At 51.4% G+C, this 16,946-nt stretch overlaps 1 protein-coding gene across 4 annotated transcripts in view; it reads left to right on the top strand.

Annotated features, from left to right (window-relative positions):
* CRTAC1 (cartilage acidic protein 1) overlaps positions 1-16,946 on the top strand; it is a 161,842-nt gene that overhangs the window by 93,021 nt on the left and 51,875 nt on the right. For all 4 annotated transcript variants that reach the window (XM_032281221.1, XM_032281224.1, XM_032281223.1 and 1 more), the window contains exons 4-5: positions 10,993-11,129; positions 16,722-16,878. In XM_032281221.1, coding sequence (XP_032137112.1) covers positions 10,993-11,129; positions 16,722-16,878 — 294 coding nt within the window. The remainder of the gene's footprint in view (positions 1-10,992; positions 11,130-16,721; positions 16,879-16,946) is intronic.

The raw sequence follows: 16,946 nt of genomic DNA, 5'->3' as shown, positions 1-16,946 counted from the left end.
AAGGTCAGGAAGGGAGCAGCATCAAGGGATGCCTGTAGAAGGGGTGAGTCCCCAGGAAGTCTCCCGGAGGCTGGGAAGCTGGAGCGAGGAGAACTGTGGATGTGTTGGCTCGGCAGGCAGATGCCAGAGGAAGGGGACAGACCATCCCCTATTCACCAAGCACAGAGCACCTGCAGTGGCAGCCCCCAGGTGTCTCTGAAGCAGCAGCCCCTCCCACGCTCTTAGAGTGCTGCCTTGTGAATCCCAGAGCCCTGGTTCCCTGCCCAGGCTGCACATTAGGGTCACCTGGGGAGCTACCAACAATCCCAGCTAAGCTGTGCTCCAGTCAATCGCATCAGAACCTCTAGGGGTGGGACCCAGTCACTAGACAGTAAAGACCTCCAGGTGATTCCCCCAAACACCAAGGTCAAAGGCCACAATCATAGCATGACTCCTCAGAATCATGTTCAGCCCCACAACCCTACTCATCTATTAATGCATGCATCCATTGGACAAATATTTACTGAGCACCTACTATTCTAGGCACTGAGGATGCTTCAGTGAATAAAACACAAAAATCCTACCCTCATAAAGTTTACATTCTATCTTCAACACAGCCTTGTGTTTCTCTGGGTGTCTGAGCCCCGTCTCCCAATCCGCTGCCTGGACTCTAAGCTCCTTGAAGGCAAAACCTTGTATTGTTCATGTTGTGGCCCTCTTTGGCCCCAGCTGGACATTGCATATCCTAAAAGCTAAATTAAAATTTGATAAATAAATCCCAGGAAGAATAGGTGGGCATGAGCCTCTGGAACTGAGAGAGAGGGTTTACCGACTGAGGGAAGTCAAGAAAGGCAGGCACAGTGGAGGCCCCAGAAAGGCCCTGGGCTCCTGGGATCAAGGGCACAAGTATGTGTTGGGAGGGACTGGAGCCGGCCCCTGAGGTGGGGGTGAGGCAGCAGCGCCCAGCAGCCTCAGTGCTGGTGACCTTCTGTGGGCTTGAGGGATGCCTGTGGGTTTGAGTTAATTTTTCAGTTGAGTGATCCCATTGATTCATCGACAGTGGGTGGGGTGTGGAGCAGGGACATTGTGTCGAGTCTGCACTTCCTCGGGCCCAGCTGGCATGGCACTCGGCCATTGCCACCCTGCCCACTCTCCAGGGGCCCCCAACCAGACCAGGCATGTCCATGGCATTTGGCTATACCCATGGCATGTGCCAGGGTGCTGGAGCGACCTGTGGAAGCGTGGTCCCTCTCCCCTCCCTCAGCCAGCCTTTGGGATGCTAGTATTGGAGTTCCTGGAAGAGGACCAGCACCTTGCATCCCAACAACATCCTGTGGGAGTCATTTTGTACAAGCCTGGGGTCTTCCCCTTATTTACTGTGTGATCTTGGACAAGTTACTTGACCTCTCTCAGCCTCAACTCCCGCATCTAAAATCATGCCAACTTCTTAAGCTCAACTCCCGCCCATGGCTCCATAGACTATATCCAAAGCCTTTCCCATCCCATCCCTCCCATAGGAGGGTTTCCCATCCAGAACCCCTCCTATGTGACCCAGGTTGCCTTTCTGACTTTCTTTCCTCCATTCTTCCTCTTACTGGCTGCCTTCCCTCCTGAGAGCTCCTTACTTGCTGTTCCCTCCGCCTGAAATGCTTTTCCCACTGGTGTTCTCCGGGCTCACTCCTTCATTCAGGCCCCCCTCCAGTGAGATCTTTCCTGAGCCCCTTACCTAAAATTGTGCCCCCATTACCCCCTGTGCCCTTAACTGGCTTGATTTTCCTTCACAGCACTGACCACTATCTGAAAATACGCAATCTTTGCTTGTTGTCCATCTCTCCTACGAGGGTCTTAGTTCCATGGGGGTGTCTTGTTCACTGCCGTACTCCACATCCAAAGGAGTGCTTGGCACTTAGTAAGCATTAAATACATGTTTTTGAATGAACACCTGAGATAATGAATGGAAGCACTCATTACAGTGCCTAGGACTTAATGAGCACTCCACACAATAGCCGTCCTAGTCCTGCGGCTCTGAAGAAAGCCAGAGCCTCTAAGTGTCATGGGCAGAGGGAAAGAGAGACTGTGGGAATATTTCCCAGCCTGTGGGAAAGAGACCGTGGGAGCAAAAAGAAAAGGACCATAGTGTAACACTGTGCAGATGAGGGTCCCAAGTGGAACGGGGTCAAGGGCTGAGAATTGGCAAGTAGGTAAGAAAAGGGAGACGGAGGAAGACTGACCACCATTCCAAGAGGGCCTGGGCCAGGAAACCAGCTTATAGCTTCACTGACCTGGGAAAATACAAGCCACTGAGTAGAATTTAGGCAACACCACTCAGTGAAACCAGGTAGGAGAGTGTGCAGGATGCAGGGGGACAAGAGGCAGGTGTCGTCACCTCCCTCCACGTCCAAGAACCCAGGATCTTCTGCAGCTCCTGGTCAGAGTCCATCCCCTGGGTTGGGGGTGGGGGAGTCAGTTACATACTAGCTCACCCCCACTACTTTACTGAATAGCCCTAAGGGCTCCTGCCCACATGGACTGGCCTGGGGTCACGAATGGGAGCGTGGGTAGTGATGGGTCAGTGTGAACTGTGAGCCCCACCACTACCATGTTTTCATCATTCAGTTCCATAAAATGATGATGGAAGATCTGCTATGTGCGGGGCACTGCTCAAATAATTCCTGTGTCTCCCTCCTTTCTACACAAACAGCATGCCCAGCTCATGGTTCCACTCCTTGCTCTTTTCATTTAACAATGCATTTTGCATTTGATTTCATGGCGGTACACAGAGAGCTTTCTCATTCATTTTATGGTTGTATAGTACTCCATTGTGCCATTAATTTAATTGGTACTCTATTGATGAAAGATTACTTGCAGTCTTTTCCCTTTGCCCTTACAAAGCATGCTACCAAATGAGTAAGTTTGTACAACATGCCATTTTCCACACTACAGGCGTACTTGTGAGTTTACAGAAGTAGAATTACTGCATCAAATGAATATACATGTGTAGTTGCTGCCAAATTGTCCTTCCTAGGGCCACCGCTCAGGACGTTCCCATCAGCCAAATAAGCAAGCAAGCACTTTCCAAACTCACAACACAATATTTCATCTATTTTTCAGTATTTGCCAATCTGATGGGGAAAAAATTGATATCTAAGTATAGTTTTAATTTTCATTTTTCTTAAAATGAGGGAGGCTGAAAATATTTTTCTATATTGGAATCTCTTGTCTGCTCATAGCCTCTGCCCATTTTGGTATTGATTATTGGTCTTTTCCGTGTTGAGTTGTAACACCTCTTTACAAATTAGGGAATTAGCCCTTTGTCTATAGTACAAGTTGAAAATACTTTTCCCTTGTTTGTCTTTTTTTTTTTTTTTTTTTTGGTCTTTGCTCTTGGTGGATGTTGTGATGTGGAAATTTTTCATTTTTATAGACTTGGATTTATCACTTTTTTTTTTTTTTTGGCTTCTGGCTCTGTGTCATACTTAAAGAGGTCTTCAGCAGGGGCTTTCATAACTTCTTAGAGAGGAGAGGAAGCAACAGTCACCAAGCCAGAGAGAAGGGTATTCAGGTGGGTGGTACTTCCAGCCTCTTCTGCCTTTACAGCAGAGGAGCTGTCTGCTCTTGAGAGAAGCATCCCTGGTTGGGCAACTCCTCCACCTAGTCCCAGTTCCAACCGCACCCAGACATTCTGCACCGCACTTCTCCAAGTGTGATGCATGGACCAGAAGCACAGGAATCAGCTGGGAGCCCTTAAAAATGCAGACTGTTAGGTCCCACCCCAGACCCCCTAGACCAGAATCTATATTTAGTCTCCGAGAGCTTCCTGAACCCAGCAAAGTCTGAGATGTACCACCCTATGGCTCCACCCTCTTTTCCTAGGATTCTTTAGGCCCTAAAATGGATTCTAGGGTCTCCTGATCCCCCAGCCAGATTTCACTTGGATGCAAGGTCCTGATCTGCAGCTCTCCCAACACGGGCCAAAGCAGCACAGTAAGGAATATGGAGCCCCAGAAGCCGTTCCCATGGTCCTAACAAGGAACGAGCTTCCCTGGGAGCTGGGACTGCCTCCCACAAGCGTCCCCAGCTCTTTAATAACATGAGAGAGGGCTCTGCAGCAGACAGACACCTCACAACAGTGTACAGCCTTAGGGAAGTGATCTTGCCCTCTGAGCCCCAGTTCCTCTCTGTGAAATAAAGACTCCACCCTCCCGGCATGGCTACGAAGAGCTCTGAAGGAGCCGATGTGGGCGGAGTGCCTGGCGAGAGCTAGTGGGTTTTCCTCTTCACCTTGGGATGGGGGAAAGAAGGCTGGGGTCAGCATTTTCCTGAATGAGTTCTTTCTTCCCCAAAGCCATCACTGTGTTGCTGGTTTTCTCCTGACTAAGTCTTACAAAGCCCTTCATACTTCACATCACAGTTGGTTCCTGGGTTGAGGATCTGCTGTGGTCACGTGCTGTAATTTCCTGGATGATGGTGGTGAGGATGATGGTGTCGTTATTATTTATTTAACTTATCATGTGCCAGGGATTGTTCTCCGCACTTTACATACATTATCTAATTTAACCCTCACAGCAACCTGATGAATAGGTGGCCGTTGTCGTTCCATTTTACAGATCAGAACAACACAAGTTCATGAGTTGCCCAAGGTCCACCTAGAGGAAGGAATGCTGCTGGCTACCTCCCCAGCCCTGCTGTTTGCCTGATGAATAGGGCTGGAGGCTGAGGCTCTACCTTGCCACACAAACCTGACCACCCTTTTCTCTACCACCAATACCAGACCTTGAGTCAGGCCATCTCCCGGATGGGGAAAGCCCCAGGGGGAGGAGGCATTCCAATCCAGTGATCCTTAGGAAGAGTTCGTTTTAACCCAACCTCACGCTTCCAGTGGCTCCATGGCACCCTCTCAGTCCCCTTTACTAGTCTTCTGATGCCTCCATCTCTGTCCCAAACGTGGCTTCTCCCCGGGACTCAAGGGACCTGGTCTATGGCCTGGTCATTCCCTTCTTCCTAGCTCCCTAGCTCTCACTGCTCCTCAAGTAGTCACATCTCATGACCAGTGACCTCTTGACCACCCTGTGGTCACTTTAAATGCAAACTGTCTGAGGCCAGCTCCTGCCCACCGCCAGTGAGCTCAGCGTCCCTGCTCAGGTCACTGTCTCCCCATTTTGGACAGCTCCCTCTCTCTCTCGGCCACACTCAGCCAACCCCTCCTGCACTGGTGCTTTCTCTCCATCCTGATCAAGCCTGAGCTCCCATAAAAGTGGCCACTCGCTGCATTTTCTCCCTCGCTAGTGTATTCACCTCTCACTCCCCTGCCAACTTAATCTTCCGGAAACACTGTCTTCTCCTGACTTTCCCCAGATCAGGAGCCACCAATGGCCCCTTTGCCCTCAGTCTCGGATTCACTGGGTCTCTCCTGCCCTGCCGTGTTTCTCCACCACCACCTGCACAAACCCCGCTCCCTGGGCAAACTCAGTGTCCCCTCTGTGCTATCCTCCCTGGATAAACTGTAGAGTGCAGTACCAACACAGGCTTTAGAAGCAGAAAGACCTGGGTTTGAATCTCTATCTACCTCTTACCAGCTCTGTGACCTTGGGCAATTGCCTTAGCCTCTCTACTCGCAATTTCTCTAACTGTAAAATGGGGCTATATCATCTCTCAAGGCGGATGCAGGGTTTAGGCAACCTGGTAGTTGCAAAAACAAGAAAGGGCTTCACAAAGCGCCAGACGAAGTGCTCCATACATACGGGAGTCATAGCTGTTGTTACTCTGACCCTTCCAGTCCCAGTTGAGGTGCCTCCTCCCTCATGAAGCCCTCCCTGATCACAACGACCTCTTCCATCCTGATTTCATGGCATCTCCCAGATATACCATCCAGTTCTGCCCTGCTGGACTCTGCCAGCTCTGGGATCTTAGGCAAGTCCCCTTCTCTCTCATACCCCAGGCACCTCATGTGTAAAAGGGTCATGAAAATAGTACCCACCTAGTGGGCCTGTGGTGAGGGCTAATGAGTGAATGTATGTGAAGTGCCTGGCACCTAGCAAGTGCGACAGACGCGGCAGTATCATCCGCCTCATGGCTGTCTCCTGGCATCTCCTTTACCTGTCCCTGGTGTTGGGGATGGACTCTAACAGCACTGAGTCAGGGACCCATGTGTACTTCCCCCAGCCTCCCATGGCACCTGGTGTAACACCTGGCCCCCTGCAGGGCATGGAGGGCACCCAACCCTCACCTACAGACCCTTCCCTCTGGCCACCTGGTAACAATTGGTGGTCTTACTGGACTCTGAGAGCTTCAAGGCTCCTTTAATGCCAAGATGCCAGAATCAAGGTGGAAATAGGAATCCCCACACTTGCCTCTCATGGGGGCTGTGACTCCAGGGTCCTCTGCCCTGCCCCAAATGCCCTCCTATTTCTCCCAGCCGTCTACCTTCTCAGTGTCTTTCCCCAGGGGACTCAAGAGAATGCCTCTCTCCCGCTCCTAACAGAGCTGCTTTTCCCGAGCAGCTGTCCCTGCCCTCTCGTGAGGGACCCCAGGACAGAGTGCAGCTCTTGTACAGCTACAAGGAGCCAGAAGGCAGGACTGCATGCTGACATGGGCCAGGGGCCAGTGCTGGGTGTTTATTGCCTGTGCCATCGACCCGCACAGCTCGCTGTTTATCTGTCTTCCTGACACACCTAATTACCCAGGTTGCAGCTGCCAGAGCGTTTGCTCTTCCTAAATCACGGGCTCCCATCTCTCCTGTCGCCCAGGCCTCCAGGCCTCTGCCTGCAGAAGGGCTGCCATTGATTTTGCCATTCCCATTTATGATCTACAAGGCTCTGCATGGCTGTTACACATTTTACCTTAATTAGTTTATTCTTCTGGGCATCCCTGATGAGACGGGGAGCCAGGAGGCTGAAGAGGGGGAGAGGCAAACAGCACAGGCACCCTAACACCTCCAGCTGAAAAGCTCTGAGCCTGACCAGACATCAGCACTTTAAGACAGCAACTTGCTAAAATCACCACCAGTTATGCAGGGTGCTAAGGAGTGGTCTACAAAAAGGGGTTCCATGGCCAAGATGCACTTGGGAAAGGCTGGGTTAAATAAAATTAAACAGGTAATTTGTTGCATGTCTTTTTGAAGTTCTAATAGATTAATGTCCAGTGGGAATATCCAAGAGGTGGGCAAGTGTGCAGTCTTTCCCAAGCTCAGATGATCTCAGAGTCTTTTCTCCAAGGAGCCTCCTAGAGCTCAGAGTCCCACAAAGCACACTTTAGGAGACGCTGCCCTGGGTGAACAGGAGGAATTGGAGGTGAGAAGGCAAACAGAGGGGGATAGAGCCACCCTAGACCTAGTGTCTCCTCTCGATAGCTAAGGCGGGAGCTCAGCAGCTTGAGAAATTTCTCTCACTGACGCCAGAGGTGTCCATCAGAGCTCTGTGGAACCCCAGCTGCCACGCCCATTTACTCCCCGACTCCACCCCGGCCCAGGCTTTGGTGGAGTGTGACCCAGGCATTGCAGGGATGACACCAGCTGGAGGTACAGCATCTAAAGGGGGCCCTTGTTGGGCAGAGATGGGCAAGGGCTGCTTGCTGATGGTGAAGGTTGGAGACCCAGAAGCCTGCAGGACCCATCCTCAGAGGCCCCCAGGCATCTGAAAGCAATAGCAAGCCGGCCGCTGCCCCCAGGACAGCCATGATGCTGGCGGCCTGAGCCCCAGTCCCCTCTTGACAGCCCTGAAATCCAGAACCCTCTGAACGCTTCGAGTGCATTTTTTAAGTTTTGTGGGAAATTCAATTGATAGCAAAAGCTGTCCTGGGCTAATCTGAGCTATTTATAGGCTTTATTTATCCCCCTTAGGGTGAATATTCATATAATTCACTGCAGAAATATTAATGTGTTTAATTACAGGGTGCTGCCTCCATCCCTGCTGGGGGTGTTATGTAATAAACGGTGTGTGCACTGTATTACCTTTCCAAAATCTGAGGGAAAATATCTAAATTCCTGAACACATTTGACTCCCAGGAGTTTTGAGGAGGGGCTGTGGACCTGGGGTCTCAGAGCTGCCGCCACACTCTCTCCATGAGCGTTTCTCATGTAATTCCCGCAGTCACGCTGGGAGGGAAGCACAGCTGTTATCCACAACTTTTAGATGAGGAAACCCAGACCTCAGGCCTCGTAGCTAACAAGACTCCGATGTGGGACACGACTCCAGCTGATTGGGTCGGGGCCATGTGCTTTTGTCTGGGTGACCCGCACCTCAGTTTCCCCCACGTGCATCCAAGCCGCAGCAGCTAGTGCAGGTCCCTTCTGAGCTCCACAGAAACGGGGCTGCGCTCAAGCCTCCACCTACTCTCACTCATCCCCACTCACACTCACTCATCCCCACTCACACACTCACTCACTAATCCCCACTCTCACTTTCACTCATCCTCACTCACTCTCACCCTCTCTCACACTCACTCATCCTCACTCACTTCCTCTCTCACACTCACACTCATCCCCACTCACGCTCACACTTATCCCAACTCACACTCTCATCCCCTCTCACACACTCACTCACTAATCCCCAATCACACTCACTCTCACTCATCCTCACTCACACTCACTCTCACTCGTCCCCTCACTCACTCATCCCTACTCTTGCACACTCACTCATTCTCTCCCACTCTTATTCTCTTACACACTCTTACTCTTCTGTACCCATCACACACCCTCGCACACCCACTCATGCTCACACACACTCTTTCTCAGCCATTGTCCCACTCTCACACCTACACACTTATTCTCACACTCACACTTTTTCCTCACACACTTGCTTTCACATACTCACACACTGTTTTTTTGTTTTGAGACAAGATATCGTTCTGTCACCCAGGCTGGAGTGCAGTGGCACAATCACAGCTCACTGCAGCCTTGACCTTCTGGGCTCAGGTGATCCTCCTGCTTCAGTCTCCTGAGTGGCTGGGACTACAGGCCTGTGCCACCATGCCTGGCTATTTTTTTTTTTTTTTGTATTTTTTTGTAGAGATGGGTGTAAGGTTTATTGCCGAGTTTAAAATGAGGAAACTGAGGCCCATATAAGAAAATGAAAATCCAATTTATTCAGCTCCCGGGCGAGGTTCCATGGTCCCGGGGAAAGGGGCCAGGGAAATCGCGCCAACTTCCTGGGGCGTGGGGATTTTATGGCTAGGAGGAATGAGCAACAGCTGAGTGCTCTGATTGACTCCAGGGGAGTGGGATTGAGACGGGCAGGCCGCTATTGGTTGGCGGGTTGTTGGGCGGATTTTCCGGTGGGAGAGCCGGTCAGGAGCCTTGCATCAGCTGGAGCCTTCCAGGGGAACCCTGCGGCAGAGCTAGGTGCCCAGTGCAGAGCGTGGTGCCGGGTGCAGAGGTGGGTGTGTCCAACCGCCCGGCGAGGCAACCAGCCTTACAATGGGATCTTGGTATGTCGCCCAGGCTTTTCTAGGACTCCTGGGCTCAAGTGATGCACCCACCTCAGCCTCCCACAGTGCTAGGATTACGGGCATGAGCCACCGTGCCCAGCCCACTCACACACTCTTACTCTCACACTGGCTCCTACTCCTGCACACTCACTCATTCACTCATCTCACAGACATTCCCGCTCACAATGCTCACTCTCACTCATGCTCACTCACACACTTCCCACTCTCACACTCACCCACTCACAGAATCACCGGTTTTCACCAAACCCCTGCAGTGCAGAGCCGATGTCTCCAAAGGACCTGGGAAAGTAGTTCATCTATAGCATGGGAAAAATCATGACTGTCGAATAAATAGCTACCACTTTGGTGGGGGGACCATCCCAAACCTTTCATGTGCACCACCTCGTTTATTCCTCACAGTGAACTTGACTGTAACTACCTTCATCCCCACTCGCGAGTAGGAAAACCGAGGCTCAGAGATGCTGGGCAGCATGCATCGAGTCTGAGCCTGGAGGTAGATCCAAGCAGAACTGACACTGGGGCTGCAGCTCCTTTCCTGTAAACCCCGAGCTCTTGGCCCCTGCGCCATGCTGCCTCTTCCCTGGGTCAGACAGTCAAGTTCAGGGTTCTGTCCCCAAGTCCACTCTTCCTCAAGCTCATCTTCCCCGATTTCTTCAGCTTCTCCCTGTGTTTCCTGTCCAGCCCAGGGGGCTGAACAGGGCCCCTCCTGAACTATGAACACTCTGGGTCTTGCAGTAACAATAAATTAACTAAGGGTGATGGCGGAGGAGAGAGCTCTGCCTTTCAAGTGGTCACTTGAATGGGCTTGAGGCCTCAGCCACCGGCAGTTATTCCCACTTCCCCAGAACAAGGATTCTTAGTCACAAACGAGCTCCAGAAGGCCACGGACCTGAAATGGCACATGGCATGTTGTGTGGTGCAGACCTGGGACGCCCTGAGCTGAAGGCCCTCCGCCTCCCTCCAGTTGCCAAAGGGATCAGTCATCCAAAAGAGGTCAAGACCACTGCCTCTGGGGCTCCCAGGCTGCCCAAACTCATCACACCCCAGGCCGAACAACCCCTCACTTCTCACCCTGGCAGAGCTCAGCTTCCAACCCCTTCCTCAGGGTGGACTGAGACCCAACTGTGAACCAGAACCATTTCTTGTGAGACCCGAATCAGGTAGGTCCTGCGATCCAGCAGAGACTGTAGAAAAAGCCGTCCTGGGTTGAGTTTGGATGTTGCAGTATTGCTGTCCCGGGCGCTCCTTGATGCTGTTGCAGGAGCACAGGGCAGGGTGTGAAACCCAGCTGCTGAGGGTCCTCTCGGGCACACTGCAGCTCTTCTTCCCTAGTTCCTGAAGCCTGGGCCAGCCATCTTTGTGAGGCTCAGAGTCTCTTCCCTCAACTGGAAGCATCCGAGTGCCCCCAAACACAGAGGAGTCTCACCTGCCGGAGGTCTTCCTTGCCGCAGATGACCCATCCTCCTCTCTCCCAGCCACCTTGTGGCAGGTGCCATGAGACATGCCCAAAGACCAGAACCAAGACCCTGATCTACTGCCCACCAGCCCTCCCTTTCCTCCTCTCTCCAGGGGTGGCCACGTACACTGACAAGTTGTTCAAGTTCCGCAATAACCGGTGGGAAGACATCCTGAGCGATGAGGTCAACGTGGCCCGCGGTGTGGCCAGCCTCTTTGCCGGACGCTCTGTGGCCTGTGTAGACAGAAAGGTGAGTGCAGGGGCGCATGGGGGTCTGGGAAGAAGCAATGTGGGAGCCAGGAGAGGAGCCACTATGTAGATGTCCCCTGACAGATGGCGGCTCCCACAGTGTCTTGTGTGGATCAGGTGCTAAATACCACTATGAATGCATGACTCTGTGCCTTTCACGTCCTGTTTCCCACGCAGCCCTCCCAGAAACCAGTGAGGAAGCCAGCCAGGGGATCCTCTGGATCCTCGCAGGGATGGGAGCCTAGCTTGGAGCAGTGACTTGCCTGGGAGCCCAAAACAGATTAGTGGTGTGGCTAGGACAGGAACCCACATCTTCTAGCTCTAAACACTGCCTGCATTCATTTCACTCAGCTAACATTTATTAAGTGCTCCTGTGCGCCAGGCATTGAGCCATGGGGCCCTTCGCAAATATTTACGGAACAAATGAAGGCACAAAGGAACAAATGGAGGGTTGCCTCCATATATGAGTGCTTTAGTTCATCAGTAGCTCCTCCAGTGTGTTCATGCCCTGGGAGTACACCCTACATGGAGGTGCCCCACCCAAGCTGGATGGGGAGGAAAGGCGGAGTGAGGAGGGGTGTGAGCAGCTGCCGCCATCTGCCCCGTGAGGGGGCAGCCGCCCACCTAGGCTTGGGTCCCAGCAGGCCCTGCCAGAGCCGGCAGCTTGCTGCAAAGGTGATTTATTCCTCCTGTCACCTGCTCCCCTGCCGCCCACCTCCTTGGCTTTGTAAATAGTCATCACTAAATCAGGGGCCCAGCTGCTGCCCGGCTGCCTGGGAGTGTCTGTGGCCCCCATTCTGGGGGCAGGGGCAAGAGGCTTGGTTGGCTTTGGGATTGAGATGGCACCGAGGGGATTGGGGATTCAGTGTGAATCTTTGCAGCAGGGGCCTCCAGGACTTGGGAGAAGGCAGGTGCCAGGTATAAATATTTATTTCTTAACAAGCTGGTGCTGGGAGGAGAAGCCAAGCTGGGCTGTGAAGCCACATTTAGCCTGACCTGAATCTGTGCCACCTGGACTCCTGCCTGGTGGGAGGGGATGGGGAGGCAGCTCTGCGAACAGCCCCAGAGTGCGGGGTGGAGCTGGGGGGGTGCTAGATCTGGTCATGGTTAGGTGACTTTTCCCAGCCGCCTCCTGGTTTCCCATCTCACCAGTTTAGGACTAAGGCTTCTGACACTCAGCTAATGTGGGCAACTTCTCGGAGAGCTGGAGAGAGAGGCGTGCAGGTTAATCACAAAGAGATGCCCTCTGTCCTAACAAGGTCATCTGCACACCCATGCATTTAACCACAGGACAAAGGCACCATGTGAAATGCAAAAAAAAAATTAAAAAATTTTAAAAAAAGACATCCTGGCACTGCAGCACAGGAGGCAGGCATCCAGAAGCTTCACTCATGCCCTGCTCAACCCCGACTTTAGCCTCCCAGGCCTCAGAGAACTAGAAAGAAGCCCCCCAGTCTTTCTGCCAGCAGAGGAGAGGTTGCTTCCTGCACCCAGCCACCAACTTGACCATCCCTGGGGCCTGAGGACTGTCAGGGGAGGAGTGGAGAGAGGCCAAGGGCAGTCTGGAAGTTGAGATAAAGGAATGCAGCCTGGCGCAGGAAAACACAAGAACAGGGACAACAGTGACAGCCAACACCTCTTACACTAGGGACATGCCATGCCCTCCGCTGCATGGTTTACCTGCCCTGTCCTACGGAGTCCTTATAAAATGCCAACGAGGTAGATGCCATCACTATCCCGTTTTACAGATATGGAAACTCAGGCTTCGAGCAATTAGGCAACTTGACCTTGATCACACGTGAAGCAACAGACAAAGCCAGGAATTGAACCTTGCCTGCCTGAAAATGAAGCAGATGCTGTTTCACCTTCAGCTGCCCTGCCCCTGGGTGAAATGATAGCAGACACAAGTTTCTAACTACGGGTTCTGTTACAGCATTCACCCTAGTCGTCCTTCCTCAGCCCCATAGCCCCTACCTGGGGTGGGGCCTTTCAATCTAGCTACCTACCTGGTCAGTGGTTTTCAGTGTAGCCTCTAGGCCAGCAACAGCAACAGCAGCATTGCTAGAAATGCACATTCTCAGGCCCAGCCCCACTCCACCCTCCAGACAGACTGAATCAGAAACTCCAGGGGTGGGGCCAGTGATCTGGGGTTCAGCTAGCCCTGCAGGTGACTCAGCCCTGCATGCTGAAGTGTGAGAGCCATTGCTCCGTAGATGTCTCAGCCCCGCCCCCACTCCACCTGTACTGTTCTCTCCCTCTCCCCTTCCGCTCCTCATTCATTCTCTGCCCCAAACCTAGAACATCCGCTTGTCCTTTCTCTCCAGCTGCCTCATCACTCACCCACCTTTCTGGATCCAGCTCAAAGCCGATCTCTTACAAGAACGTTCCCTGATCAATAATGATTATGCCTCATGTTTATATAGCATTTTTATGTTTCCAAAGACCTTTCACATACGTTGTCTCATTTCATCTTTTCAACAACCCTGCCAGGAAGCAGGGGGAATATGATCCCCATTTAACATCTGAGGAGATGCAGCCTGGAGGCAGTCGGGGATTTGCCCGAGGACAGGGAGCATTTAGGGGCAGGCCTCAGACTAGGACCCGGGCTAATGGCCCTAGACCAGTGGTCCTCAAAGTGTGGTTCCCAGACCAGCAGTGTCAACGTCATCTGGGAACTTGTTAGAGATGCAGATTATCATGGCTCACCCCAGACCTCTTGGTCAGAAACTCAGGGGATGGGGCCAGATATTTTAAAAAAAAAAAAAATCTGTGTTTTAATGAGTCCCCCAGGTGATTCTATTGTAGGCTAAAGTGCGGGAACCACTGCCTTGGCCCCAAAGCTGCAGAAACATCTTCCTTTCCTTAGAATCTCTCACCCTCCCAGAATTAATGTGGTCAAGTTCACATGTGAATTTCTGCAGTCTTCTACAACTGTAACACATTTGTGTTTATCAGTTGCCCCAATAAATCAAAGTAAAGAACTAGGCATTACTGAATTTTGTAAATACCCTAATTTCTAGTAGAGTGAATTTCAGTCCATTGAACTTATTCCGCATTTATTGATGAGACTGCTGCCAGCTGGTAGGTTGGGAATGGTGTGTGATGGTGCACTTCTCTCTTTGGCCCCTTCATTCACTCTTCATCCAGTCATTCTGCACAGCCTGGGATGGCTGTGAACCTCTTAAAGTTCTCCCCTATTCAAGAAGCTGTGTTAGGCCAGGTGTCGTGGCTCAAACCTGTGACCAGCACTTTGGGCGTCCAAATTGGGAGGATAGATTGAGACACTAGGGGTTCAAGAGCAGCGTCAGCAACATAGGGAGACTCTGTCTCTACAAAAAAAAAAAAAAAATGAAAGAAAAAAAAAGGTCAGGCGCGGTGGCTTACCCCTGTAGTCCCACCTACTTAGGAGGCTGGCATGGGAGGATTGCTTGAGCCCAGGTTGGAGCTACAGTGAGCCTGGGTGACAGAGAAAAAAAAAAAAGCTGTATTGTAAAGGAGTGCATCTCAAACTCCAATTTTGCACCAGAATCACATGGCAGTCTTGCTACAATGCAGATTCTGATTCAGCAGGTCTGGGTGGGAGGGGTCCTGAGAGTCTATACTTCAAACATGATCCCAGAGGTCACCAACACCACTGATGTAGGGACCACTTAGAATAGCAAGATTTGTAAGGCATGGATTCCCAGGTAGCAGCATAAAGACTCAGACAAGCAAAAGAGAAGGAACAGAGCAATCTGTAGGGAACAAACTTACCACCTTCTCCGGCCTCATCCCTTGACACTTCCTGCCTTGCATTTTACATTCCAGCAACACTGAACTAACCGCTGTAGTTTCCCTACATACATCCTCTTTCTCATAGCCCAGTTTGGTAGAGACCTGGAAGGTTCTTTTCCCTCCAATTCACCGGAGACTCCTCTTAGAAAAGCTTTTCTGAACTTCCCGTAGGTAGGTGCTCTTCCTCTGTGTGAGGAGTTCCTCTGCTGTGCACCCAGGAAATCCTGCACATACTCTCTGCCATATGCTTGTATCATTGTTGATACATCTGTGTCACCCAGGAGACTCTAACAGGAAACTCTGAGCTCCCTGCTTGGCCTCATCCACCAGTCAGACAGACTCATGTGGCTCTTAGTCAGCTTCCTCAAAGAAAATGATCCCTTCGAAGACTGGCCAAGCACGATGGCTCATGCCTGTAATCCCAACACTTTGGGAGGCTGAGGGGGGTGGATCACTTGAGATCAGGGGTTCAAGACCAGCCTGACCAATATGGTGAAACTCCGTCTCTACTAACAAATACAAACATCAGCCAGTCGTGGTGGCATGGATCTATAATCCCAGCTACTTGGGAGGCTGAAGCAGGAGAATCGCTTGAGCCCAGGAGGTGGAGGCTGCAGTGAGGTGAAATTGCACCACTGCACTCCAGCCGAGGCAACAGAGTGAGACCCAAACAAACAAATAAAAACACACCCAAAAAACCCACAAAGATATACAGTCACTGACCAGATAGGTGGAACAAGGATCGTGCTTGTGGTGCCAATGGATGAGAAATTGAAGCAAGGAAAGAGGACCACCAATCTTGTCACTTTGAGCTCAAGAGTTTCCCTTGGGTCCTTTAGGTGTATGGCTTGCCTTTCAAACTAGACTATAAGCAACCTGCAGACAGGGACTTTGTCTTAAGTATATTTGTAGCACAGCACTTTGCACATTGTTGGAGCTTGAGAAATATTTACCGTCTGATTAATTGGAGGGAAGTGATGAAAAGGATAAGAGAAAAGCCAGAAAACTGATTTAGAAAGTGTGTGCATCTCTTGGGAAGAAGTCATCCGTTGAAGAAATAGCACCATTATAATAACAGGCAGAAGAGAAGAGTCTTTCATCAGCAATGTTTTGGACTAGAGAAGAGAATAACTCTCGCACAGAGGAGCTGGTGCCCAGGGCTGCTCCTGGATGCAAAGAAAAAAGCGAATCTTTGAGACAGTATTAAAGAAATAGAAGTGATATAATCTTTCTTTCTGTAATACAGGGGAAATAAGGGAATGGAAGAGGGAGGTAGGACCCCTGAAAATCTGTGCCTCTTGTGCTACCAATATAGAGGAATGAAGAAGCGTGGGGTGGGAACAGGGAGAGGGAGATGGCTCAGGAATTTGCTTGTCATCGTGGCTGGAGTGAGCTTGAATGGGAAAGAGAGAGACTGAGAATAATGGGAATTGGTAGATCAATCAATCAGCAAATATTTATTGAGCAGCTACCCTGGCTGGCAGCTAGAGAGAGCTCAGCTGGAGGGAGGCACATTAGAAAATTGTCTATAAGAAGGTGGTTGTTGGGGAGAGGGAGGGATGTGTTCTTCTGCAACAGGATGGAAAGAGAAGCAAGCTGCTTTGCTGTACGACTCCCAGGAGTGTCATTCACATGGTAGCCTTTGTGAAAAGCCCCTCTGGAAGTGTGCCACACACAGCCTGAAAGGCCATTCACAACAGACCTGGGGAGAAGAACCCAACCCCGCGAAAGAGCTATGGTCCTAACTGGGATGGGGAGTGGTGGTTTCTGGGATGAGCCAAGATGGGCCTGCTCACCACCTCCTTCCCTTCTTCCTCAGGGCTCTGGACGCTACTCCATCTACATTGCCAATTATGCCTACGGTAATGTGGGCCCTGATGCCCTCATTGAAATGGACCCCGAAGCCAGTGACCTCTCCCGGGGCATTCTGGCACTCAGAGATGTGGCTGCTGAGGCTGGGGTCAGCAAATATACAGGTATGCAGAGTGACGTGGGAGGTGGTGTGCTGGAGGGGCTGGGGCTGGGGTCCAGGGCCCTGCAAGGC

This window comes from Sapajus apella, unplaced genomic scaffold (assembly GCF_009761245.1).
Source record: "Sapajus apella isolate SASKATOON/1434 unplaced genomic scaffold, GSC_monkey_1.0 scaffold13, whole genome shotgun sequence".
Taxonomy (NCBI): Eukaryota; Metazoa; Chordata; class Mammalia; order Primates; family Cebidae; genus Sapajus; species Sapajus apella.
This window is presented reverse-complemented; position numbering and strand designations above follow the sequence as displayed.